General features: G+C 41.8%; 1 protein-coding gene across 1 annotated transcript; it reads left to right on the plus strand.

The window, feature by feature from the left end:
* On the plus strand, nt 1–25,991 carry FAM204A (family with sequence similarity 204, member A). Its single transcript, XM_006879904.1, has 7 exons — nt 1–231; nt 1,491–1,578; nt 1,712–1,742; nt 1,915–2,014; nt 9,988–10,077; nt 25,527–25,633; nt 25,940–25,991. The coding sequence occupies exons 1-7, from the start codon at nt 1–3 to the stop codon at nt 25,989–25,991; spliced, it is 699 nt and encodes a 232-aa protein (XP_006879966.1).
* Nucleotides 25,992–26,093: the final 102 nt, after the last annotated feature.

Raw genomic sequence — 26,093 nt, forward strand, 5'->3', positions numbered from 1 at the left:
ATGTGGAGTGGACTACTGCCTCCTGGCCTAAATGAAAGTGATGTTGAGTTGAATTCTGAAGATGAAGCCACACCGGAAAACTCGGCACTTCCCTCGCAGGAAGCTGAGGATCAAGTGACCAGAAAAACAGAAACCTCTGATTTCCCACCAAATGGACCAAAACCGGAAACAGAGGCAAATGTAAATGCCTCTCAAGAGTGCCCTTCTGGAATTCCCTTAAACATGTGGAATGTAGGTCTTCTTTAGCTTTTTATTTATTTTATAACTAGCTTCTCTAGTTCTTTATTTTCTGTTAGTTTGCTTACAGTGTTTGTATACATTGTGCTTAACACCATTCTTCACTCACATTGTGTTTCATACAATCATTCTCATGCATTATGTTTTACAAAATTAATCACCATTGGACCTTGCCCACCATTACCCAGATCTTTCCCATTTCCCTCTCTTCCTCCCTCTACCCACTAGACTGTGCAACCCTGTGGTTTCGCCCCTAGCCATCCTCACCTCTCTGTTCTTATTGCTTCCCCCTCTTGAGCTCCATGCGTATTTTACTAGTTACCCTTCTACTTTTACAGTAATGATCTTAAATAGTCTTTGTCCTTATTCACGTTCACTTAGTAAAATGCTCTGCAGTCTTTCCAAAGTTATGTAGCATTTTTTAAAATCATTGCCTCTTAGTGCTGCATAGTATTCGTTTGTGTGAATGTACCACAATTTCTCAGTCCAAGTGGTTGTGTTTGGACATTTGGTCTATTTCCTTGCTCTTGCGATAGTGAATAAAACTATCTAGCATGTTCTTAAAGCCTTTGGTGTGTGTGTGCGCGCGCGCGCTATGGTAAGAATGGATATGTTCTGAGGAATAGCAGGTGGAGACAGATCACTCAGAATTTTCATTTTTGAGGGTCCTGTGAGCCCAAGGGCAGGGAGTTGTGCCGCTGATCCAAAGGTGGCACCTCTCTGGCTGTTCGAATTTACCAGCTGAGGAAGATGCGCATTCTCCTCCTGTGTGATTTACAGCCTCTGAAAACCTGCTGGAGAGTCAGCTATGAGAGTTGGTGTCAGCTCAACAGCGTTGGGTTTGTCAAACCCTTGGCCATTTTCATTTTTGTTTGTTTTTCATAATAGAAGTTAAGACAGAGGATGGGGAAAATGACCTTGTGTGAAATGACCTAACATGGTACTTGAGGGATTTCTAACATGCTTGTATGTCTTATTTATCAGTATGAATCACTGACTTTTATTCTCAGATTATCAAATGGCTTACTTTGAAACATTAAGATAAAAGCACAATGTAGGACCCTCAGAGAATTGAGTGTTTCAATACCTGTGTTATTTTCATGAAATTTATACCACTGTAAATGTTACAGTGTAACATTTATAGTGTAAATGTTACCTTTTTAATACTTAGCAAATTTTGTTGGGTCTTTTTTTTAATGTACTTCTTCCTTCGGAATGTATGTGCTTCTCACGTTTTTTCCATTTTTGTATAGAAATTTCAAGAATTGCAGAAAAAAAATTTGGAACAGAAAACCTCAGCCTCAGGCTTCAGGCGGAGAAAAGGAAGACGCTGTAGGAAAGGTATTTTATCTTCAGTTTTGTCCATTGTTAGTGGTGTTAATGCTGAAATTTGACTTAATTGAGTTTAGTAACTTTAAAAAAAAAAGGAATTTCAAGATAACAAAGTTTTTAACAGTTTGTCACTTCTTTTCAGGTAAATTGAAGAGTGAAGAAGCAACTCATAGGTAGGTAGAATGTACAGTATTTAACTGTCCAGGGCAGTTTGTACATACGAACTGTTTACTCCTGAGGTTGCCCAGACAGATGACCTATTTGTAATGGTAGCCAGTTAACAGCAGTGAGTGAACACACTGCAGGACACATAGTATGAAGGTGTTGTCTCTCTCTCTCTCGTAGTGAACAGTCCCCAAATGAAGCACAGTGGAAGGAGCTTACTCAGTATTTTGGAGTCAATGACCGATTTGACCCCCCTGTGAAAAAGAAAAAGATTGACAAGGTGAGATCTTTTTACTGCATATTATACTATTGAGCGGCCTCTGTTTGCAAGTAGGCTTGCCTGTGGTACTTGTGTATTAGTTAATTCAGCAGAAAGTTAAACTGTCCACTGTATTCTGAATACCATTCATTTATTTATGAATAAGATGCAGTGGACTTAACAAGTAATTATGTGTTATAAACAGTTAAAAACAACCAAAAGAAAAGGATGTTGTAAAGGCATGAAAATATCGACTCCACTCTAGCCTGAGTAGCCAGGGAAGGCTTTAGTTAAAAGGTTCTGTTTTCTCTGAGACCTGAAGGACGGGAAAGAACAGTGTACAGAGAGAGTGCCAGTGTGGAGGCAGTCGCATAGGAGAAGAGCTAAGAGAGGAAAGTTCCTCTGGGACATTTGAAAAGATAGACAAGGTGAGCCTCATGGGGATGGAGTCAGCAAGGAGGAGGGGGACAAAAGCTGGGGGGGACACATGGAGACTACAGGCAGCGACTAAGCTATGTAGGACCGTGTATTAGAGAACATAGGAAGAAATTTGGATCCTCTTCCTAGTTGATGTTCTCGTGAGCTGGTGGGTAAGGAGTTGCACTGCCAACCCTAAGGCATGTGGTTTGAATCCACCAGCTACTCCATTGGGGGAAGAAGTTGAGCAGTCTCCTCTTGTGATTTACAGCCTCTGAAATCCCACTGGAGAGTCAGCTGTGAGTCGGTTCCGATGTGAAGTCACCTGAAAAGAGCATCCACAGTCAATAGAAAGTTATTAAAGGGTGTTTAAGGAGTTACATGAACTAATCTATGTTTTAAAAAGGTTGTCCTGGCTGTTATGTGGCAAATGGGTTGTTGTTAGCTGCCATCAAGTTGAATACAACTCACAGTGAACCTATTAACAACAGACCTGAGCCCTGTCCCATCTGTCCTGGGACATCCGCACACTGTCTGACACACTCCAGCCCCTTGCTCCACTCACCCTGTGAGCACATGACTTAAGGAACTTTTCTGTTATGAGATGATGGCGAATTGAACAAGAATGACTACCCAGGCTAATGTGGAGTTGATATTCTAATGTCCTCACATTCTTTTCTATTACTTTCCCTATCACAGGAAGGAAAGTGGATGGCTTTTATGTGTCCTGTAGGAGTAGATTCAATAGTATTTGCATCTGGATTTCCTGGAGGGTTTTTGGAGTGAGGCATGAGAGAGCACCATTCAGACTTGTGCCTTAAGTGGTGTTTTAGATAGTGATGTTTGGGTTAAGACCTGAGAGAGGAAGAGGTTTCGAGTGGGGGCTGTCTAGAGATTAGTTTGGGAAAGATGTGACTGTTGTGAGTCTCACAACAGAGGTGTCGACTTGAAACACACACTGAAGAGTCTTCAGTATTTAGGTGATATTCCTACGCAGCAGATTCTTGGGTGCATGAGTGGCATTCACATTTGGGGATTGTTGGCTAACTCTAAGAGCTTGAAATCAGGGGTGGAATGTTAGTGCTCGAGGCAGCACCTGCGTACAGGGGCCAGCCTTTTCTCCTTTCCTGCATCTTGAGGTGGAGTATTATTATTGTTTGTGCTTTTTCACCTGGCCAACTCATGGCTAATCAGTATTTTTTTTTATGAAAACCCCCCAATTAAAAATCCTTTGTTAGGGATTGTCCAGGCTCTGCTCACTCGGGAAGGTTCACACAGAATTTTGCATGTGAGTTTTGAGTCCACTTTGCCATGAATCTTTGTCAAACAAAAACAGTGTCTAGGGCCCCGGAGAGGCAGAACCAGATCGCCTTCTGCCACAGCTGGTTACTGCTCCCGAGCCACCTCATCTTACAGTGTTCAAGCAGATGCAGAAATACCACATTTAAGGTCCTTACAGTCACTGTCCTCTGTCCTCCAGCGTCACTGCAGAAGGAATTTGTCATCATTTTTAAGTGTAATTGTCCTCCTCTTGACGTTTATTATCCTTGTGGACTGAGCGCTTATAGGGATCATGTGACAGTGGCTCTCGTGAGCCAGCCTGTTCATCAGGGAGGATGATCATGGGGACAGCAGTAGTCCATGTGTCCTTCCTGGTAGACTTGCTTTAGAGTCCGGACCCTTGACCTGTTTTTTTGAGGCAATGAATGGCTCAGTCTTTGTTCTGCAGGGAATCTTCTAGGCACTTAACAACAACATATCCTGTAAATAAACCCAGGAAATGTTTTCAAAAGTTGTTTTTGTTTGTTTCTAAGATGGTCTTTAATCTTTTATTTAAAGCATTTGTTTTATTTTCTTAAAGCTATATGACTTTGGAACCGTGATAGGATAGTATGTTAGTATTGGATTGCTAACTGGAAGATTGGCAATTCTAACCCATCAGCCACTTGAGAGAAAGATAAGGCCATCTCCCTTCATTGAGATTGACAGCTTTAGAATCCCATTGGAGGGTTAGCAAGAGTCAGAATTGACTGGATAATTAAGGGTTTAGGTTTGGGTTTTTTATATTGACTTTAGACTATCAAAGTGTTACTCAGCAAAGTTAAAGATATGAAATTAATTGTCACTCATTCTGAAAAGTACAAATTTAGAAGTATTTTTCTAACCTGTCTTTTGTAGAGTTTTTTATTGCCCTACATGTATGAAATGGGAGCTTCCTGATACTGGCTGGATGTGGCTAACTCTTACACAGTTTAGCATTTGTGGTCTGGGTAGCCTACTTTAATAAAAGATGCTGGGGTGCTTTGTGCAAATGTTTTCACTCCAGAGAAAATACTTTGAACAAATTCCTTGAACAATTCCACAACTGCTATTGTGTTCCACCTTTGCAATAAATGCATTCTGGGGGAAAAGAAATACATCAAACACCATTTGAAAGGGACTGCTGCTGTGAGCTCCTCTGTAGTCACCCATGATTGGTCTGTTGTGTCAGTTTGGGTTCTCTCGTGTGGTAGGCCTTCCTCTTTGTAAATGAAGGCTGACTGACAAAGATGTGTTCATCTCTTCCACAAGGAAGCTGGTTTTCATCTTGGAACCATAACACCCTGCTCTCTGCCCTCAATTTGCCAGCACTTACATTCTGTAATCTCAAAAGCGACTATTTAAAAAATAAAACAAAAAGGGACAGTGCTTTAAAAACCTTACCTCACTGCTGTGGGGTAGAATCTTCCTCCACAAAAAGTGCAGCCAGGTTCAGAAGTGCAGCCCCAGGGCTCCTTGAAGGCAGAGATGGCGAAGCTTCATCTCACAGACGTTGGGCATGCTGCTAGGAGAGGCTATTCCTTGGAGAGGGGCATCGTGATTGAAAGGTGGACTGAGAACAAAAGAGAGGAAGGCCTTTGTCAAAGATAGATTGACATAGTGACTGCAGCAATGAGCTCAAGTGTGTCAGAGATGATGAGGACGGCCCTGGAGAGGACAGTTCAGATCTGTTCCTAGGGTCGCTGTGAGTCACACTTGATGGCACGTAACAACAACAACATATCCTGTGAATAATCCTAGGAAAGGCAGAGTTTGGTGAAGTCAAATTTTATCTCCGTGGTTTAGTGTAATTACAGGCCAGCAAGCTTGCACTCATTCTTTGGTTTGTGATCACACTTTTCCATGACACGCCTCTGCAGAGTGCTGTGGTGCTGAAATGTATCCTGAACTCAACAGAGTAAATAATGAACATTTTATTGGAGAAACCAAGATAAAAATGAGGAGTAAACATAAAGCCACAGATGATAGCAGCTGCTCAAGAAGTTGAGGGAGGATGGAGAAGATCCAGGCTGGATTATAAGAATTGTAATGTGGTATAGTTGGATGTGCAGAGCTTTAATCACATACTGAAAGATGGATAGTCAGTGATGTTAAATCTAGGACCGTAAGTGACTTCACTATTCTAGAATACTTTAATGAATACTTGAAGGTGCTTTCTTGAAATCTAGAGCACAGCTTTGTTAGAAGTTACTCTCTTCCTTATGGGATACTGGCCTTGATGGATTTCCCAGATGGATTGAGATAGTTCCAAAATTAAATTTTCTTTTCAGTCAAAATGCCACTTAGAAGCTTTTAGAGCAGAAAATGGGACGTGGGGGCACAGGTCCATGAGCATCTCTCTGAAAGGGCCACAGGGCACCCTAAAGCAGAAGGAGAGCCCGTAGTCTAGCCCCAAGCTGCCTCTAGCTCCTCACCAGCAGCAAGAAGTTTGCTTATTCTTTGTTGGCTCACAGACTTTAGTCACAGTTGTGGTATTGAGAATAGGGTTTATTAAAGAAATAAGTTGGAGTGTAGGGGAGGCAAAGACTATTCCCCATGCAAATCCAGGTGTTAGCTCTGCAGTCATAGGCCAGATTAACAGCAAAAAACAATTCCTTAGTTAGTAAAAGTCCTGAACACAGGAGTTTTTTGTGTTTCCGTTCAGAAACACAAATTCAAGAGCTTCTGGTTTCCTCAATCTTCCAGCAAGGTTTGCTTCAGAGCAGTTATAAGTCAACTTCTTAAAACATTCGACAGGAACAACAGAACCTTGAACTGTGGCCTCATCTCAAGGCTCCTCTGGTTACATCTTGCCAGGTCTACCCAAAAGGGTCTCACCCTGGTCTCCCTGTCACCTGAATCTTGCTTCTTTCTCCCTCAAGTCTTGCTGCTCAGTGTGGGAAGCACTTGCTCTCTTACCATAGTGCTACAGCTGTTGATGTATCTGCAGTTAAGGTAGCTAGAGGCCAGAGGGGGCTAAGGTAATGACTAAAAAGCCAACTTCAGGCTAACATCAGTGAAGCACACAGAGCAGCTTGTAAGTTTAAACTGTCTATCGTTTGGTTAGCAGCAGAATGCTTTAAATATTGTGCCACCAAGGCTCCTTAATTACCTAGAAATCAAATTGTCAAAATGACCACCTTCTTCCCCCTTTTCTTCTACCCCCACCCCATGGATGTTATTACCTCATTATTATTTGGGAGGCATTCTCTTGGAAAGATCATGAAGGCAGTGGCTTTGTGATGAATCTTCCCAGTTTGATTGGGATCCTTTCATTATGAATGCAAATACAGATTCTGTACTGTGGTATTCACTCCCTAGCACAGACTGTGTGGATGCCTCTTTTGAACAAGCACCTCTGTTTGTTAGGTTTTTGTTAGGTGCTATCAAGTCTAGTACAACTCATAGCAACCCTATGAACAAAAATTTTGAACCCTGTCCTTCCTATATCCTGTGTCATCCTCACACCTCCTGACACATTGCAGCAGTCACAATATCAGTCCGCCTGCTCGAGGGTTTCCTCTCTCTCGCCAACCCTCCACTTCTCTGAACATCATATTCCTCTCACAGGAGTAGCGCCTCCTAGAAACAAACCTGCAGTATATGAAGCACAGCCTCGTCATCTTTGTCTTCAAAGAGCTCTCTGGCTGCACCCTTTCCGAGACGTATCTGCCGTTCTTTTGGCAGTCCATGGGATGTTCAGTGCTCTTCTTCCACACCACAGTTCCAATGGATCAATAATTCTGTCATCCTTATTCATTGTCCAGCACTTAGATGCATAGTTTCTGGGCAGTAACAGTTTGTTTTTCTTGAACATGAAAACTGAGTTAGATGGGCACACGTCCAGCTGTATTTTCCATCAGACCAGGAAGTCCTGGAGAAAGACAGGAAGTACACATATAGCAGAGACCCACCGTCAGGAACTGGGCATGGGATGGTGTTGCAGGGCCAACAGGAAGTTAGAGAAGTGGGAGCCTGCCTAGAGCAGGTAACCCTTGACAGGGTCTTAAAAGGATGAGTGGGAAGATGGAAGCAGCTTGTGTCAGGGTGAAGAATTTTCGCTTGTGAAGTCTAAGTGATGGAGCTTACAGGCACTATCTATCTATCTGTAGCATGACCTAAGACAGTACTGCTTAGAACACTGGTCTGTGAATTGATAGGAGCTGGTACCTGAAGGGAACTCAGGGAACTACTGCTTAGGCTGCGGCAGATTCGTGTTGCTCCGTCTCTACCCTCAGGAGAAGTCAGCTGGACAAGCCTGTGCTCAGTTCTGAGCGTGACTGGCATTCTGGCTTAAGCATCGTCTCTTTGTGGATCAGAATAAACAGTTCATGACTCAGCACTGTTCACCTGCCACAGTGGCACAGGTCACAAGTAGGGACCTTTAAGGGAAGGTGAAGTTAAGGGCCTTGAAGTTGGAATATGCTGGAAAAATGAATCCAGGGTGTTACTTAGACCGTAGAGAGAAGGGCAAGTTCTGCAGAAGTACAACAAAGGGATAGTTCTGGGACTGATCACTGGACAGGAGTGGGAAAAGGGCAGTAGAGCCGTGAGGCCTAAGGTCAGCGTCTGCAAGGGCCAGTTGAATGAAAAGCTCAAGCCACAGTAGGAATAAGTGGACGAGGCCTCCAGGTGGGAGAAGTGTAAGTAGAAGGTATACTGAGTGTGATAAGAAACCACCAGCTGAGGTCAGTGCTGACATCACTGGTCTCTGTTCCATAGTCTTTTTTGGACACATTACATTATGATGATTTTTTAAAATCAGTGAATACTATGAGAACAAAATACCTCTCAGTTGATTAGTGTAAATTAAACAGTACTCTGAAGAAATGCTCTCAGGGTTTCCTTTAGATAGTTCTAAGAGATACAATGGTAACTGAAAATTTGGTAAAAGGATGCACTAGATGTTACTATTAGATCTTAGGATATAAGGTACTTAAATTGCTTTTTAAATTTAAGTATCTTGACACTAAAGATACAAATAAGATACTTAAAGAAGTAAATAAAATAATTTCTGGTAGGCAACTGCCCTGTATTTAGTATCCAGAAGGAGAGGCTGTTGAATGAAGGTCTCAAGCCCCAGCAATGAGCGGTAGAGAAAAAGAGGCTGAAGAAAATCATGGTTGGCAGGTCAGGCAGGCCATGCACCCTGGATTCACATTGTCTTAGTGTCCTAAGGCTGCTGTAACAAAAATCATCCCAGCTGAGTGATTTTAAAGAATAAAAATTTCTTTTCTAACCATTCTGAAGTCTGGAAATCTGCAGCTACGTCCTTGTGCTCATGCTCGTTCTCTCTCGCACACACTCACTTTCTCTGTGTGTGTGTGTGTGTGTGTGTGAGAGAGAGAGAGAGAGAGAGAGAGACAGAGAGAGAGAGAAAATACGAGAATGAGTGTGGGAGGAAGATTCCTTCTTGTTTCTTTGAACTTCTGGTGGCCCAGTGTCTGTCTTTAGCTTTGGACAGATCCTCTGATTGTCTCCCCTCATGTATGACCCTATCTATTCTCCTCATTTCTTAAAACACTTCTCAGAAACAATGCCTTTGAATTGAGGTGTTGGAGTACTGAATATCCCTTGGACTGCCAGAATAACAAACAAATCTATCTTGGAGGAACTGTAACTGCCTTGTAAGCAGTATAACTTTATCTCACATCCTTTGTGTGTGTGTTGTCAGAAGGGGCCAGTCACACTGGGAAAGGTTTGTGGTCAGAGAAAGAGAGGAAGACCCTCAACAAGATAGATTGGCACAGTGACTGAAACAGTGGACTTGAGCAGGTCAGGGATAGCAAGGATGGCATAGGACAGGGCAGGTGTTTCAGATGTTGTTCATAGAGTCGTTTTGAGTTATAACCACATGATGTGCTTAACAACAATAGAAAGGAACGGGATTAGGGCTGTTCCACTATGGCCCTATTTATTTAACAGGTACTACCTATAGGAAACCCTGGATCCCCCAAAAAAATCATACATAGGTAGAGAGGCTAGGATTTCAGCATATTTGGGAGGGAGGAAGGGAAGAAGTTATACATTTCAGTCCATAACCTACACACACATATACACGCACATGAGGCGGTGGCCTTACCACCTGTTACTGCGCTGCTGAATGCTCCAAGCCATCCTCTCCTCCCAGTAAGCTGAGAGTCCTGCCAGCAGCCTCCTGGGGTGACTGGGAGTGTTAGCGTGTTTTGGTGTAGCATAGTCCTGGGACTTAGTCTTTCCTTAAATGTTGGTTTGCCTTTCTTTCTAGCCTTTAATTTTCAGATTTCTTTTCTTTATAGTCGGGTCTTGAAAAGAGAATAGACCAGGCTGTGGACGAGTGGAATATTGAGAAGGCCGAGGAGCTCAGCAACCAGCTCGCTACTCGAGAGGTAAGTCGTGCTGAGTCCACGTTTTCTGTGTGTCTACATTTTCAGGTAGATACATTCCTTTTTTGACTATGAATAATAAGGCATCCATTTCTAGTTTCTTCCCCTTTATCCTGCTGTTTATTTTTAAATGCTAGATTTCTTTTTGCCTTGAATGTTTTTCTATTACTCTGATCTGAAATGTGTATTTTTTAAATTATGTGTGAGTAAATGATGCATCCTAGGGCAGAAGAGTGTTTTTCCAAAGCTGACTTGCTTCTGTTGCCATCTTTAACTCAGACTACCTCTCCCTGAGGGCAGTTCTTTGTTGCAAAGGCACATACTTCCGCTTGTCAGTGAACTGTTTACAGCAAAGTCTTCATGTCTGCATCAGCCATAGTGTTCAGCCTTTTTCACTGTAGCTTATAATGTGAAATTAATAGATAAAATAAGTTGTGTTTTTTTTTTAAATACGGTCACCAGAATATTCCTACAGACACCGCTAGGAGAACACACAAAACACCAAACCTGCCACCACGGAGTCCACCCAGCCTCACAGGGTTCCTTCATCTGCTCTGCGGTGGCTGGTGAACTCGAACTACCAAACTTTTGTTTAGCAGCCCAACACTTAGCATACTGTCCTCCCAGGACTCCCTGGGAGAATCCCAGGAGCCACCCTGCCGTGGAGTTGGTTCCGACTCAAGGCGACCCTCGTTTAGGTTTCCAAGGCTGTCGGGTATTGTGTGGGGACACTGCTTGTCTTTCTCCTTCAGAGCAGCCGGTGGATTTAAACCTTTGACCTTGTGGCTGGTAGTCCAGCAGATAGCACACTATGCCCCAGGGCTCCTTGAAGGCAGAAAGAAAACAGTTTTCCTCTCTTCTTCTTTCCTGCATTCCTTTTCTCCCCTTTTCTTGGCCCCCAGGAAACAACAGACTTTTTTTTTTGTCTCTATGGATTTGCTGTTTGAGATACTTGGTGAAGTTGACTCATACAACACCCGATCTTCTGTGTATGGCTTATTCCCTTAGCTTGATGTTCTTGGGGTACATTCACGTGGTGCCATGAAACAGAACTTCATTTCTTTTGGTGGCTGAATGGTATTCACATTTTCTTTAGCCACTCACCTGTGAATATGGATGGGCACTAAAATTGTTTCCAACTTTTGCTGTTGTGAATAATGCTAGATGAAGAAGGTATTTGAAAATATTCTCTATTCTCAGAAGATGTCACAATTTCATAGACTTCTTATGCTTTCAGTTTGGCATTACTTTATTTCACCATTAGTGGATCCCTGTTTTGATTTCCTTGAATATATTGTTGTTGTTGTGTACCATTTAATTGGAGCTGACCCGCAGCTGACCCTCCAGTGGGTTTTCAGAGGGAGGAGATTGCTCGTCTTTCTCCTGTGGACCAGCTGGTGGGTTTGAACCAAATGCCTTCAGTTTGGCTACACAGCACCTTATTACTGGGCCACCAGAGCTCCCTTCATTGAGTACAGTTGAACATTTATGGTGTTTAGAAAGAAGCTTTAATAAAATGAACAGTGTGCTGTCTGGTGCCACAACAGAATTTCAATACTGGTTCAAAAAGTAAAATTTCAGTATTGGTCTAATGGCACCACCTTCAGTGTGTGTGACATTGGAGCCCATTTTTCCTAAGAATCAGCTTTGTGGCAAAGATAATTTTAAAAATTTTGTTCTTTAACAAGGAAAACATCTGCTCCTTGTTATTCCTTTTCTGTTTCCTGGAACACCTCTGTTGGTGTTTGTCGATTCCTGGGGCCTTTTCGTACCATTGCTCTCAGTGCAGCCTGGACTTCTTCCTTCCATGCCCTTTTCTTCTTCTTTCCTGAGAGGCTCATTGCTAATCACTTTTTGGTATAATGTCTCTGTATTCCTTCCATCTTTTTTTTAAATGTCTTTTGTGTAATACATGATTTTACCCATAAAATCCTTCAGTGTTGCAAGTCAAGATTTGAATATGTTCTTCGCTTCTTTCAGCTTGAGAAATGGCCAGTTATGTTCTTCAGGTGGAGTCCTAATTCTATCTCTGCACATTTCGTTAACAGGATTTTACTATGTCTTCTTGAGCTGCCCTTTGAAATCTTCTGTTTCATTCTCTTACTTTTGCATTCCTTCTTGTTTTGACTGCTTTTTGTTTTAGTGTAATTTTTGAGACCATTCTGATATCCATTTTGATCTTTTCTTCCCTGTCCTGTAATGACTTGATGCTTTCTTCATGGATTATGTCCTTGATGCCCCCAAACTCATCTGATCTTTGGTCATTACTCTTCAGTGTGTCAAATCTGTTCTTGAGATGATTTTTAAATTCAGTTGAGCTGGACTGTAGGCTGTATTTCGGTTCTTGTGCACTAGTTTTCATCTTCAGTTGTTCTTTTACATGCAAGTAAAATCTTGCTGAAGATTATTTAAAAACAACTAGAACAGTCATTGACAGGGAACTGCCAGAAAGTCATACTGAATTCAGAAGAGCCAGTGGTACCAGGGATATCATTGCTAATGTCAGAGGGATCTTGGCTGAGAGGAGGGCAGTACAAAACGATGTTTACTTATGTTTCATTGATCATGCAGAGGCGTTTCACTGTGTGTGTCCTAGCAAATTGTGGCTAATGTTGAGAGGAATTGGAATCCCAGACACTTAGTTGTGCTTATGCCAAACCTATATATGTAGACTAAGAAGTTGTCCAAACAGAACAAGAGAACACTGCATAATTTAATATCAGGAAAGGTGTGTATCAGAGTGGTGTCCTTTCTCCATACTGACTCATTCTATACCCTAAGCAAATAATTTGAGAAACTCAACTACATAAGGAAGAATTACAGGAAGGTTTGTCAACAACCTGCGTTATGCAGATGACATAGCCTTGCTGGTAGAAAGTGAAGAAGACTTGATACTACTGCAGAAGATCAAAGACTAAGTCTTCTTGATATCAACATCAAGAAAATAAAAATCCTTACCACTGCACACACATCATGACAGATGGAAAAAAGATGGAAGTTGTCAGTTCTTTCCTTGTAGTTAGATCCATAATCAACACCCATGGCAGTAGGAGACAGGGAAATCACAAGATACGTTGCATTGGGCAAATCCTGTCAAGGACCTCTTTAAAGTTTAAAGAGCAGGGATGTCGGTTTAAAGACTAAGGAGTGCCTGGTACAAACATGGAGGTTCCCCCCCCCCCCAGCTTTCTGTATAGCTGATAGATGGACAAGGAATAAAGAAGAACAAAGAAGAATTGGTGTCTTTGAATTGTGGTGTTGGAGAAAAATACGGAATAAACCGTGGACTGCCAAAAGATGGATGTGTTTTGGAGGAAGAGTGATCAGAGGCAGGGATGGTGGAACTTCTTTCATGTCCCTGAGACATGTTACAGGAGGAACCAGTCCTTGGAAAAAGATCCTGTACTAGGAAAGGAGACAGGTCCGTGAAAGAGCAGAAGACTCTCCAGGATGATGTGTTGACGCAGTGCCTGCCATCATGGGCTTGAGCATGGTGGAGATTGTGACAGTGGCGCAGGGCAGGGCTCATCTCAGAGCTGTTGTTCATACGCTTGCTGTGACTTGTCATCTCCTTGACGGTCTCTAACAACAGCAGCATCAACTATTTGTTAATAACCAGAGTATTTTGGAGTCTTCATAGAAGTGTTTTTAGAAACCACGGTTTAAGTTTCTTGGCCAGCTTGTAAATCACGCACTACACGCATTGTTGTCAAGTCAGAAGCAGTTCATAGCTGACTGCCCTGTGGGTTTCTGAGGCTGTAAATCATGATTACGGAGAGGTGAAAGTATCTTTCTCCTGCAGAGTCACTGGTGAATTCAAATCACCAGAGAAGCACCACCACTTACCAAACACATTTATGCTTCTGGTATGCTATTCATTTCCAAAATCAGAGTTGATTATGGAAAAAAGGCCCGATGAATCAGTGCTTATAGCTCTCTGCTACTCACCATCAGGCTGATGGTTTGAACTTTCCAACCACTCCACAGGACAGAGGTGTGCTAGTCTGTCAGTCCCAGGATTTACAGCCTTGACACTCCTGGGGACAGTTCTGCTCTGCCTGAGACGGTCGCTGTGAGTCAGAGGCTTCCTAAATGATTCCCTGAGATGAGATGCGGTCACTGTGTGATGTCCTGCCCACCAGTGATTGTGTATCAAGTTCAGCTTTCTCTAGGTCACTAGCTCACAGGCCTTCCTTTCTCTTTGCTGTTTGAAACTGCTCGTCAGAATGTACAGAAATGGGGCCTTAACTGGTTTTAGCGACGTGCTTCCTTTGGGGATATCAGGTTTTAGCTTTTGTGTTTTGTTTTGTCATACTGCTTGACAGTGTGGAAGTTGTCATACTTCCATTTTTGTTTAAAAAATGGAAATTATATACTGTATACTTTCCATTTAGACATCTGGCTATGGTCTAAAAAGACAAACGGTTGTTATTTCTTGTCACTCTTCTTGACAAATGAGATTGCTTTAAAAATCATGGTATTCTCAGCACTTAGAAGGATAGTAAACATTTTTCTCAAGTGTTGTTTTTACTTCCATACCAATAAAATTCTTTGTCCTGGTGAAAGTAAATTAAATTTATTTAGTGTTGGATTAAAGAATTCTGATTAAAAGAAAAACCATAATTTGAGTCCTATTCTTCTCCCCATCTAAGTGGAAAAACATCTGGAAAATGTTTGCTGTTCAGACACAGACATTGGAAAGATACTGAAGCCATGTTAATTAAGCACCCGTGAAGAATAACTAAAGCAATCAAGATTGGACTCTTGAATAAATAGTTTAGTTTTAGATTTCATTTCCCTATTTATCCCCTTGGTGCCAATCATTGTGCCTATTGGAGAAGGGATTTTGAGAAGTAGAATTGTGAGTTTGGGGCAGAAGCCCTTTATGATTAATGAGATGTGTACATGTGAGGTGGGTGTCCTTTTGGAAACCAGGTGTATTGGTTTTTAATCAGTACCATTTTCTTTTTTCCAAGAAGCAGTGACTGGGACCTGCTGATAAAGCCTTTGCTCAGAGGCACAGATCCCAGAGTTCTTAAAACCTTTTCCAGCCATAATAAGTGAAACTAATTTTTGATGTTTAACATTTATAAGCCTGTGAAACCAATAGGGTGGCATGAGTATTGAACAAAATTAAGCCAAAAGCAGAATCCTGTCTGTGAACAGGCCTTGAGAACAGTTCCTCAGAAATGTCGCGTGCCAAAGTGAAGGCAGTGGTGCGCTGTCAGTGCGACACACATGCACGTTCCAGAGTCGTGTGCCCTCAGGAATGGTGACGGTAATGTTGTGTGGGGTCTGGTTCAAGGGGATGGCTCCAGTTCACATGTTTGAAACCTGGACTGAACTAGTGGCTTTGTTTTTTCATTTAGTGTTGAAGTGCTTGGGACTGCCCCTTCTGTTGGTGAAATACTGCCTACAGTGGTTTACATTTGGAAGAGAGGCACAGTGGGAAAATATAATTAAGTGTGCCACACTGAGGAGACTTCTGATTTTGAATTTTTTAAAAGAAAAAGTGAAGGACACACATATACATGTGAGTCCACTTCTGTTGAGGTGATGCCAATTCATTGTGGCCTTCTGTTGGGATTCCCAGGCTGTCAATGGTTTTATGGGAGAAGCTTCTCCGTCTTTCTTTCAAGAAGCAGCTGGTGTATTCAGACCGCTGGCTCGGTGGTCATCAGTGTGAGACATAACACCCTGTGCCACGGAGCTCCTTCATGTACATAGTCTGCATATACACAGTTGTGTGATTTACTGATCTCTGCCTGGAGTTGGAAGTGCATTGGAGCCAGCAGTGAGGTGGCATCTTATATTTTGGGAAGACAGTTTTTCTCTAGGTATGATCACGTTAGCCTGCTGTAGATAAAAACTAGCTTGATTTGGCAGTGGAACCATGAGCCTTCTGTTCAGTGAGTCACACCTACATTAACTAGACATTGAGCAATTGGATTTTAGTTATACCTGTATAGTGTCAGGGCAGAGAGGCAGAGAGAGGAGAAGTTCTTACCTACGGGTTTGATTTGAGCTTTGCAAAGCCAGTGGCTGTAAAGATTGTGTTTTCTCTAGGTGAGGTCTTTAATAGCACAGATAAAGATAAACTTGATTCCTTGAAAACACCAGTATTTCATGTTACAGTGTTTTGACCTTTCTGTGCAACCAAGAAAGATTAATCATATTTTTTTCGTTTAGAAGCGATTAGTATGCACATCTGGGGTATTTTTGTTATAATCCACTGTCGTCTTTGCTACAGCTGAAACCCTACGATTTAGAGGAATGTTACAGTATCTTGTATTTTCAATTTCTTTGACCAAGGAAATGGTTTCAGCCCTTGGTACTGTTGAGCATAATATTTATTTAGAATCTAACCAAAATATCATGGCTATTAATGTAAAAAAAAAAGTCACCTCCTTTAAATTTCATCTCTCTCTCTCACTCTGCAATTTCCAAGAAAAGCTGGAATTCTTCTCATTGAAGAAGCGCCCCCGCATTTGAGGGAGTAGTTTCTGCACCTTAGTTATGTAGATGTCACTCTGAAGTAGTTTATTTCTTAGACATGCTTCTGATGCTCCAGGACTCATTTTTGGTTCATTTTTGGTTCGACCATCTGCTAAGAATTTACAGAAAATTTTCTTTATTCTTATTTTCTTTTATGGAAAGAATACATTAATACATGTTTTCATGAACTAGAATCTGAAGACAATTTTCACTTTTATGCATAAGAGAAGCATGAGAATAGCATTTGGTGCTGTCGCACGCGTGAGAGTGGCTCCAAGCACCTTCCCGGTCGCCACTCAGCATCCAGCTTCTGTAGCTTTGAACTGCGTCTCTGAACATGCTAGTGTTCTTCCAGGCTTTACGTGTTATTCGGTGTGAATGGGTAAGTTATTTTTGGGGTCTGGAGCATTCAATCATTTTCCCCTCATAAATGAATGGTAATTGCTTCTCTGCTTTAGGCCATTTGGCTTACAAAATCTGTCATCAAAATGTTGCACATTCCTGTAGTGGGGGCGGCTGGCGAGGGGAGAGGACCAGTGCACTGAGTCAGAGTGTCCTTCCTAAGGCCTCTGGAGATTCCTGTGGAGCACAGGAGAATCACCTGGGGATCTTGATAAATCTTGAGTCCGATGATGTAGATCTAGAGTGGAAATGCAAATTCTTTGCAGGAATGGGGGGGCCAGGATGGACAGGTTCGAAACTCCCTTTAGCATTGAGAATTTTTCCATTATTTGATTTTCAGGCTTTTGTTTCCCTGAGAGGTGTCTGGCTACAGTTTACCCTTTTAGTTTCAGTTTCAGTTTGTTTTAATATGGATATAAGTTTCATGGTGCCTTATGAGCTAAAGGCCGGCATCCCCTAAAAAGCAAAAACAACAACCCTAAACTACCTCCTTGATGAATATTGACAAACTTATCTCTCAGAATACATTGAGCATTAACCTACTTAGAATTAAAAAGCAAAACATATCTTTAAATTTTTGAACTAGAGTTGTGGTCAGACTTGCTAATGTTAAAATTTCCTAGACTGTACTATTTTTACAACTGTAATTTTAAGGGATGGTTTGTGCCTCAAACAAAAATTCTGACGTGAGAGACATGATTCTAAGCCCTTTATCCTGTAATCCAAAGAACAAAATTGTTTTCTTCGTGTGTGTGTGTGTGTGTGTGTGTGTGTGTGTATATGAATACTTTCTTTGGGCAGAAATAATCTTGACAACCATGTTTCCAAGGTAAAAATGTGTTCAGAGACGAAGCTGAGCGGTAGACTCCAATTAGCTGTTAGAAAAATTTATCACTGGAACCTGTGACCCCACTGAAGGGTCATGGGCATTTTCTATTTTCTTAATTATTGTCATTTCTAACCACTGAAGATTGTGTAAACACAGTAAAAATGCACAGGTTTTTACTTATTTATATAGATTCAGAATTTAACATGTAAAATCTTCACATTGCTGGTTCCAGGGATGTGTGGGGGGAAATAACCATGGGTTTTTCTCTAAAAGAAAGCAAAGGGTGATTTTTTTTTCCCTCTCATTTAAATAACTATACAAAGTCATCTGCTTATGAACTGTCTGGAGAAACAGATTTTATTTCCCTCTTTCCAAATGAAAGACAGTTAGATTGGCCTGCCCTGCCTTCGGTGCCTTGCGTGTGTATTAATTCGCCCCTCACTGTTCCTCCATTTCCTTCCTCCCTGCCTCTTCCCAGGTAGGCAGCAGTGTTGAGGACCATTTCGTTGTGGACTGTTTCCCTGATGAGCAGTGGTCAGGCATCCTGGAGTCTAGGGCGGAGGAAGGCCGCACTGGAAAGGGCTCTCGATGCTGGTCAGAAGCGGATCAGCTACAGAGGGAGGGGGGCACTGCCCCCGGGGAGGGGCCTCGAGTCTGTTAGCCATCGGCCTGACTACACACTTTGATTAACTGTGGTCATCTGTCTGCTTTTTTCATTTCCCTGTACCTCTGTGTGTCACTTTATTTATAGTCTGTGTATAAGGGGCCTCTTAGATGGTTAATTTAAGTCTTTGAAGGCTTGTTCTCCTTAGTTCTTCATAATTCAGTTATTACAGGTAGATGAACAGTTACTACACTGTGCAGACAATAAGCCACGGTAAGTGAGGTTGAATTCCTTTATGTCTAGAAATCGAAGATGTAGTTATTCCCATTAAAAATACGGACAGCCTTAAAGATGGAGCATTTTAGCCCCACAGAGATCAGATTAGTGCTCTGGGTTTTAGGACTGCCCCCACCACAGAGCCGGGTGGCAGGTGGAGCTTGGGCCCTGGGTGCCACTTGAGGGGGCGCCACTGAGCAGGTTGTGGGAGAGATCATTGAGCAAGTTAAAACTAATTGCCACAGGCGCAGTTCTGTGGGTGCGCGCTGCTCCACCATCTCATTGCAGGGGATGCTTGCTTTTAACCTTTGGGGTGTGATTGGGCGATCACCTAGAATGACGTTCCTCATGCGCGCTCTTAATTATGTTGATCTGTGCTTTTAACAAACCTTAAAAAAAGATTTCAGATGTTACAAGTCTAATTAAAGAGACAGACAAAGCACAGTTTATACTGTAGATTTTTTCTGCAGTTCAATTAATCAGCATGTTTTCTCTTTTAATTAAAACCATTTTAGTAAATTAAAGCCCACAGCAAAACACATATATAATTTGTTTGTAATTAGCTCTTAATTGGTGGTAGTTGAAGCTTAGCACCCTTGGTTTCTTTCTTCATGATTGCCATTTTATTAGCAGCCAGTCATTAATTAATCTTTTTCTAATTAGCTTATAAAACTGTTGATGGCACATTATTGTAAATGTGATTTTAAGTTCAAAGCTTGTTAATAAGCTTTCTTACTCAGAAGAACAGAGATAAAGAAATTGCTGAAAACAGTACTACAGTTCTTTTTTTTTTTTTTTAAAAAGAAAAAAAACCTGTCTTTCTTATGGAGACTGTGTAAAGCATCTAACAGCTTATGGTTAATTTTTTAATGCTTCCCCCCCATGAATGGAGTAAGGTGCTTGAATATAAATGTCTATATCCAGGAGTAATTTCAACAGTATAACGTATTTTCTTCCTCGTTTGGAATACTCTAATCTACATATTATTTGAAGCCTTAATAGTCATCATTAAAACAGGTGTTATGTAAACTATTTCACTGTGAAATCAAAGTTGAGTATATGAATCAGAGTATGTCTTCACACCTCTTGGACCAAATAAGTATATTGTTTAAATTGCACAGTGGCTCACATACGTGGTAAAATGTATATGCAGACATATTTGTGTGTACACTAAGTTTTTGATGTGTTTTTAAAAGAGGATTTTTCTGTGCTTTGACTTAAAACTTATTTAGCTATAACAGATATAAAATTATAAGTGTTAAAATAACCATGTACACAGGTCCGCAGATTACACAAGCATGTACAAACCTGTGCATGCATATTTTAAGATGACAGTGAAATAAGGTTATTTCCTGTAATGGGGGGAAATGACTGGCCTTCAAGTCAGAGTTTAAATGACTGGATCTGATTTAGTGACACCAGAGAGCCTCGGCACGTCAGGTGGGACTGTGCAGAGGACGGTTCCCGTCCCAGAGTGGTCACCCTGAAGGCACACGCCGTGCTGAGTGCTGGCCGCAGCCAGCCTCTTCGTTTTCTTACTGTCATGTGCCACCAGTTCACGAAACTCCACCACTGCCAGGTGGCCTCATAAAATATGAGCACAAAGTTTTGAAAAGTCAGGGAAAAAAAATAAATATATATATATATAGCATTATCAGTCGGTGGAAGTGCTTTTTCTCACTTGATTTTTGAACTTTGTATGCTATTTCAACCTGGGCTGTTTCTCTGCTTGTTGGTTTTTTTTGGTGTTTTTTTTTTTTTTACTTCAGAAGGCATTTTATGATGCCGTGCAAGAGACACTAGAAAGGGATAGCTGACAAGGAAAAAATTAAAAATTGGATAAAAAGTAAATGAATAATGTCATATTACTAAAAAGATGAGAGGCTAATTTGTGCCGACTTTTTGCTAATTTTGTTCAAGCCTCAAAATGAGGAGCTGTCACCCGTTCTGTGCAGCACCGATGACAGTGCCAATGATCCATGAAATAAGCTGCCGCTGGCTTTGTTCTGATAAGAATGAACAAATCTGCACAATGTTCGGCTCCCACAATCTCATTTTCATACTTGCATGCAGGCTAAAAGAAATAAGCTGTTTGCAGGCTTGATTAATCAGACAGTGGAGGGGTTTTTGTCTCTTTGATCTCTTTCGTCTCCTAGGTAACTTGCTTGACATTAATGTTGAGCTTGAGTAAAGACAATCAGGAATTGTCGACCAAACTGATATAAAAATTAAAGACCTTAACACTTTAAGTGCTCCGGTAATGGTTCCGCTTTACTTCAGAAAACATCTGTTTTCATTTAATTAAAGAACAAAAGAGAATGGCATAAATATTTTTCATAGAGACCTATTATTCCATAAAAAGTTAAAGTATGATAATTGGTATTTTTAAATAAGTGCCTTGAAAGTGTTCAAAAGGGAAGAAAACTTCATAAATCAGTTGCAAGCTAGTAATTTTGAGATGAGTAAAATATTTTATGAAATGGATAAGAAGTTTACAGCTATGCTGGATTAAGCTGTTTTGAATCAGATGCTTCAAATGATTATCAGCTAACTTTCGGCTCGCAAGATGCTGCCAGAAAAGGAACTTTATTTTGAAAGTTTGTCTTTTGAAAATCGTTACTATATTACAAGGATGTGCCATTATATCTCTTTTACAACCCAATATGATTTACACACGCTAAACCTGTAAAATTGAAAGGAATTAAAAAAATGTCGCCTTGCATTTGCTTGAGGTTCTGCAGCCGCTTTTGACAAACCTTCCAAGTGGCTGTAAAGATGAATGCCTCCAGGGTCCAGCCAGGGCCCTGCTTTTCCAACCAGCTAAAGCCCTTATCTTAAATCCAAGCAAAGTACCATTAATCTTTTTGAAAGACCTTTTATGGCTTTTAATATATCCCAAATTAGAACATTTTACACCCTTGGTTCCTGAAATATGGTGATAAAAAGCCTTTAGAGCTTAATTTTCCTTACCGCATGCTCTGACCAATTTGCAGTTCTTTGTGATAATGTTTAGACACCTTAATTAAAATGCAGCAAAATATTGGATGTTCTATATGGAAAATGCTGATACTTTGGGTTCACATAAAAAAATATTCTATATATACATTTTTTTTTCATTTTGAGAAATTGTGTTGCTGCCGTTATCTGATGACCCGAAACAGGTTTTTCATATAAAAACCATTGACCAGGCTTTTGTGATGTTTACATGGGGCAGGAAGATGCATTTTTCTTTTTGACAGACACAAAAAGAGTGTTCTTGTTGGCCTATATTATTGATCTGTAGTACTGAAACACAGCATGATGTTCTTTTATATTCTGGAAGTTGGGTTAGTTGTCTTCCCTGGGAAAATGCATTCTTCTCAACTGTCTTTTCCACAGGAGGCCTTATTTTCCCATAAGATGAGGAAACAATCCTTATTCTTTTTTTCTGTTTTTCACAGAAATAGGTGTATTTTTAGCATGTGGCGGACCCTAAAAAGGATATGACTTTTTATTGCCAGTAGACGTGAAGCCGTTTTTCTTGTGAAATACGTAGGTCAGGCTTGTTTAATGTCTGTCAGTTGAAGAGTGTTCCGTTTAGTCAACTCAAGGTGGAATGCAGTTAGGAAAGAGACCTTGTACATAAGCAGCAGGTCTTCCAGGAAGTGCTGCCTCTGAACCCAGTTTGTTAAATTGACTTAGTTCACAAAATGATGGGGCCTTCCTCTCAGGTTGCAGTGAATGACCTGGAATGTGTTTCTGTTAGGTATATGCTCTGACATTGATGCTGGCTGCACTGGGTTGGGTGCCACTGCCGGAGAAAGCTTTCATGCTCTCTCAGCACCTGCCCGTATGCAGATGAAGAGGCCATTTCAGACCACATGCTGAGGTGTTTTTCCTTGGTTCCAAATCCAGAAAACCCATAGTGGGAGCTTTTAGGAAGTTCAGGATACAGTAAAACGTGAACCTCTCCCAAACCAGAATCTCTGTAAGGCAGAGACATGGTGAAGAAGGAGAATGCAACTACTACTTTCTACTAAAACCAGTGATAGAAAAGTGGTAAGAGGGATGCATCCACCAGCAGTGGAAATCCTAAGACCCGGGATGAGGCAGTCTTGTCGAGATCTATCACAGGTTTCCTTCTTGTAGATCATTGTTCACGACAGTCCAGAAGCTCTTTTTTAAATGACACGGCAAAGATGGTTCAATTCATTTTTATTTCTAAGCAAAGTGTACGAGAGCACTGATGGCTTGGTGGTAAGGAAATTGCACAAGAGGCGGCTGCCATTCTTCCTTCTACAGAGCAGCTGGTGGAGGTTTGAATCCACCAGCTGCTCTGCAGGAAGAAGATTGGCAGCCTCCTCTTGTGCAGTTTACTGCCTCTGAAAACCTGCTTGAATGGTCAGCTGTGATTTGGTTCCAATACTGCAGTTCACATCATCAACGAGCAAAGTATAAGCTCAATTTAAGCAGAAGATAAACTAACTGGGTAGGTCTTCCCCACCCCCACCCCCCTTTAGGGCATTACATTATTTATAGAAATTTGGGGAAATGATTTATTTGCATTTGATATACATGGCGTTATGGAAAAGTACAGGTTCCTAGAACCTATCATTTGGGCCCTGGGAACAGGAAAGAGGTTAAATGTAAATATCCCACATGGCTAGAGAAAGGGCAAGCTATTTCAGCCAAGGGTCAGGTGATGCTTTGTGGCAGGATGTTTGTCAGAGGTACATTCACTCTCACCTAACATCCCACTGAGCACCACCTCTCCCAGTGTCTTGACATCAAGTAGAGCTGGGTGAGCTGTAGACCAGTGAGCTGTGAGCACAGAGGTGGTTGTGTCCCTTCTGGTCTAGAGAACTTGGGAGCTAGAGTGACACTTTGCAGCTACTCTTCCTCTGCCATCGTGAAACCAGAAGTCCACGGTGAGATGCCAGCACCTCTGAGTGGAGGGGAACTTGCCCAGCCAGAGGGACTTCACGTGAATCAGGAAATGGAAGTGGGACTAGTGAGATTGGGAGATCTGCTTGATGCTGCAGTGGACCAGCCTCACCTGCTGGGTTAACTTCACCTTCCCCCCCTTCCCCTCTTATTTTACAAGTATATCATGAAAAATTGTACCATAGCGCCCTTTCATGATCATTTTCTCCTTAGATGAGGCTGTCATAACCCTTGGGTTCTTTATGTTGCTGTGATTGACTTTGATTAAGAACCAGGAAAGTATATAGAGAATGAAAAGAATAAGGCCCGTGTTGAAGCATTCTCATCTGACTGCCGGCCCCACATCCCTAGCTCCACAGTTTGAAAGTCAGCCCTGTTTGGTTGAGCCTGTGGCTCCATCACGATGCCTGACCAACAGCATCTCTACCCTCACGACTCTTTGCTGAGTGAATGTTGTCTTTATGAAAAGGCACTGGTGGTGCCCCTCTTGCTGCTGATGGTGATTTAGCGGTCTGGCTGGTCTGCCTTCTCAGGTGGACTCTCTCGAGTCTGTCTTCTTTCGTCATGGCTTTTCTGTCTAGCACCCTGGCTCCGTTGGGAGCCTGGATCAGTTGTCAGCTTGCTCGCCTTTCCTTCCATTCTTTCTGTGTCCCTTTCCTTCCCTGACTCAAATACCAAATCTCATTTTGCTCTGCTCAGTGAACTCGAGTCAGTGCTTGATTACTGCTCATCTGGTTTACCCTAAAGGAAGTTCTTCTCCAGAGTGAGGTGAAACAGATGTCAAGCCTGCCTGCCCTCGCTGCCTCACCTGTGGCTCATAAGCCCTGCCTCTGATCATCGCCAGGCAGGGCCCTGCAAACAGTGGGCTTAGACCCATTGACTCTGGAGCAGCTTCCAGTCTTCCTGTCCTCAGTACAGGGATAGAGAAGGCACAGAACACCAGGAAGAGATTTTTACCTTTTCTTCTTTTAAATTAGACCCGGACTTACTTTTGAGCCACCCATGTAGGTGGTCATTTTCAAAATAAGCCACCAGAAACTAGAAGATGGCATTGTACTTACGCAGGAGAAACTTGCTCACCAACAGCTCTGTGGCTCAAGAGCTGTGTGGAGCCATGTATGGAACTTGCCCATCAGGTTTCGAAGACTGTAGTCTTTATGGAAGCAGACTGCCATATTTGAGTTGGAACCAATGACCTTTCGGTGGGAAGCTGAGTGATTTACCACAGCACCATGAGGGCTCCTAGAGAAGCTAAAGGCCATCCGGATCCAGAGAGCAGAGGTGCCTTGGGGTTGAGCTAGTGAAGACTTCCAGGAAAGGACCATGTCAGTGGATGAGGGGTGGCTGTGAAGAGGAGATGGGCCCTGACAACTGACGGGTGCTGGTGCCTTACTGCTTAGCACCCGTTCATTCTTTTTCTATCAGTGAATTAAGAGCAGTTGCCCATCTACAAAGTGTATTTATGAAGGCGTAATTAGCTTTCCCATGTTTTATTAATCACATCTATAACTGCCAATCAGAGCTCCTGATGAGCGGGAGATAGCCGCTGTGACCATACTGAGTTGCTGTAATTCTAGCCCAGAGCAAAGGCACTTGATGTCTCTGTCAGCCTGTGCCGTCTTATCAGGGGTGAATTCCTGTTCTGTCTACCAAAATGCTGCAAGGGTCTCATTACTACCTCTGTGGACCCTCGGGGGCCTCAGTGTGAGGAGGAGACTGGTACTAGCAGTGTGGTGAGAGGTAAAGGAAATAGGGGCCGTCTGTGTGTTCACTGCCCTTTGGTGTTTGAGGGACCTGAGCATGTGCATTTCTCATTTCTACACATGATTCTCTTACCCACAAGTTTTCGAGTATTTTTATTGTAATTTTTGTACTAGTTGGAAAATTTGTGTTCTCTTTTTTTTTCTCCTCTGCAATTCCTAGCTTGGTGTGAAGATTGCCAAAGCTATTGCCTGCCACAACTTTGTAAAAGCCAAAAAGGATGCTGAAAATTCACAGGTTGTTCGAAAGAAGAAGAAACTTGCATGGGGGTAAGTTTAAAATTTTTAATGATAATCCTCCTAACTTCATAGACACTAAAAAGTCCTTGTAGTGCAATTTGTGATTCTCCGTCTGTATGTCATTTTGTTCTTTGTACCTTTGAATGTTTATCTGATTACAACTGTGGAAGCATTTTTAAATCCTGTTTCGTGTTTATTTTGTTAATCATTGGCGCATATGAACATTACTTACATTTCTTTTCCTTTTTTACATTTCACTTACTAAATGTGCTACTTTATTAAAAACAATCATTACAATTTAGAAATAAATTTGTGGGGTTTTTTTTTTCATTTTAGATTTGAAGCAAAGAAGAGATGGGAAACCAAAAGCAACATGGGCTACATGTGACTTGCCGGGGTTCCTCATGATCTGTCTAGATTCCCAAGCGTGCAGTTTACTCAGAAGATTTTCCTGCTTACACTTAAATATACCAGGAAACTGAGAAAAGTG

The sequence above is a fragment of the Elephantulus edwardii genome, unplaced genomic scaffold (assembly GCF_000299155.1).
Source record: "Elephantulus edwardii isolate Elephantulus edwardi_28Jun2011 unplaced genomic scaffold, EleEdw1.0 scaffold00006, whole genome shotgun sequence".
NCBI classification, from domain to species: Eukaryota; Metazoa; Chordata; class Mammalia; order Macroscelidea; family Macroscelididae; genus Elephantulus; species Elephantulus edwardii.

What these genes read in the sequence shown, in the direction of transcription:
- FAM204A (XM_006879904.1), top strand. Translation starts at nt 1, where the DNA reads ATGTGGAGTGGACTACTGCCTCCTGGCCTAAATGAAAGTGATGTTGAG. An exon ending in AGTGAAGAAGCAACTCATAG is followed by an intron (nt 1,743 to 1,914) that starts GTAGGTAGAATG and finishes TCTCTCTCGTAG; the next exon opens with TGAACAGTCCCCAAATGAAG. An exon ending in AAAAGAAAAAGATTGACAAG is followed by an intron (nt 2,015 to 9,987) that starts GTGAGATCTTTT and finishes TTTTCTTTATAG; the next exon opens with TCGGGTCTTGAAAAGAGAAT.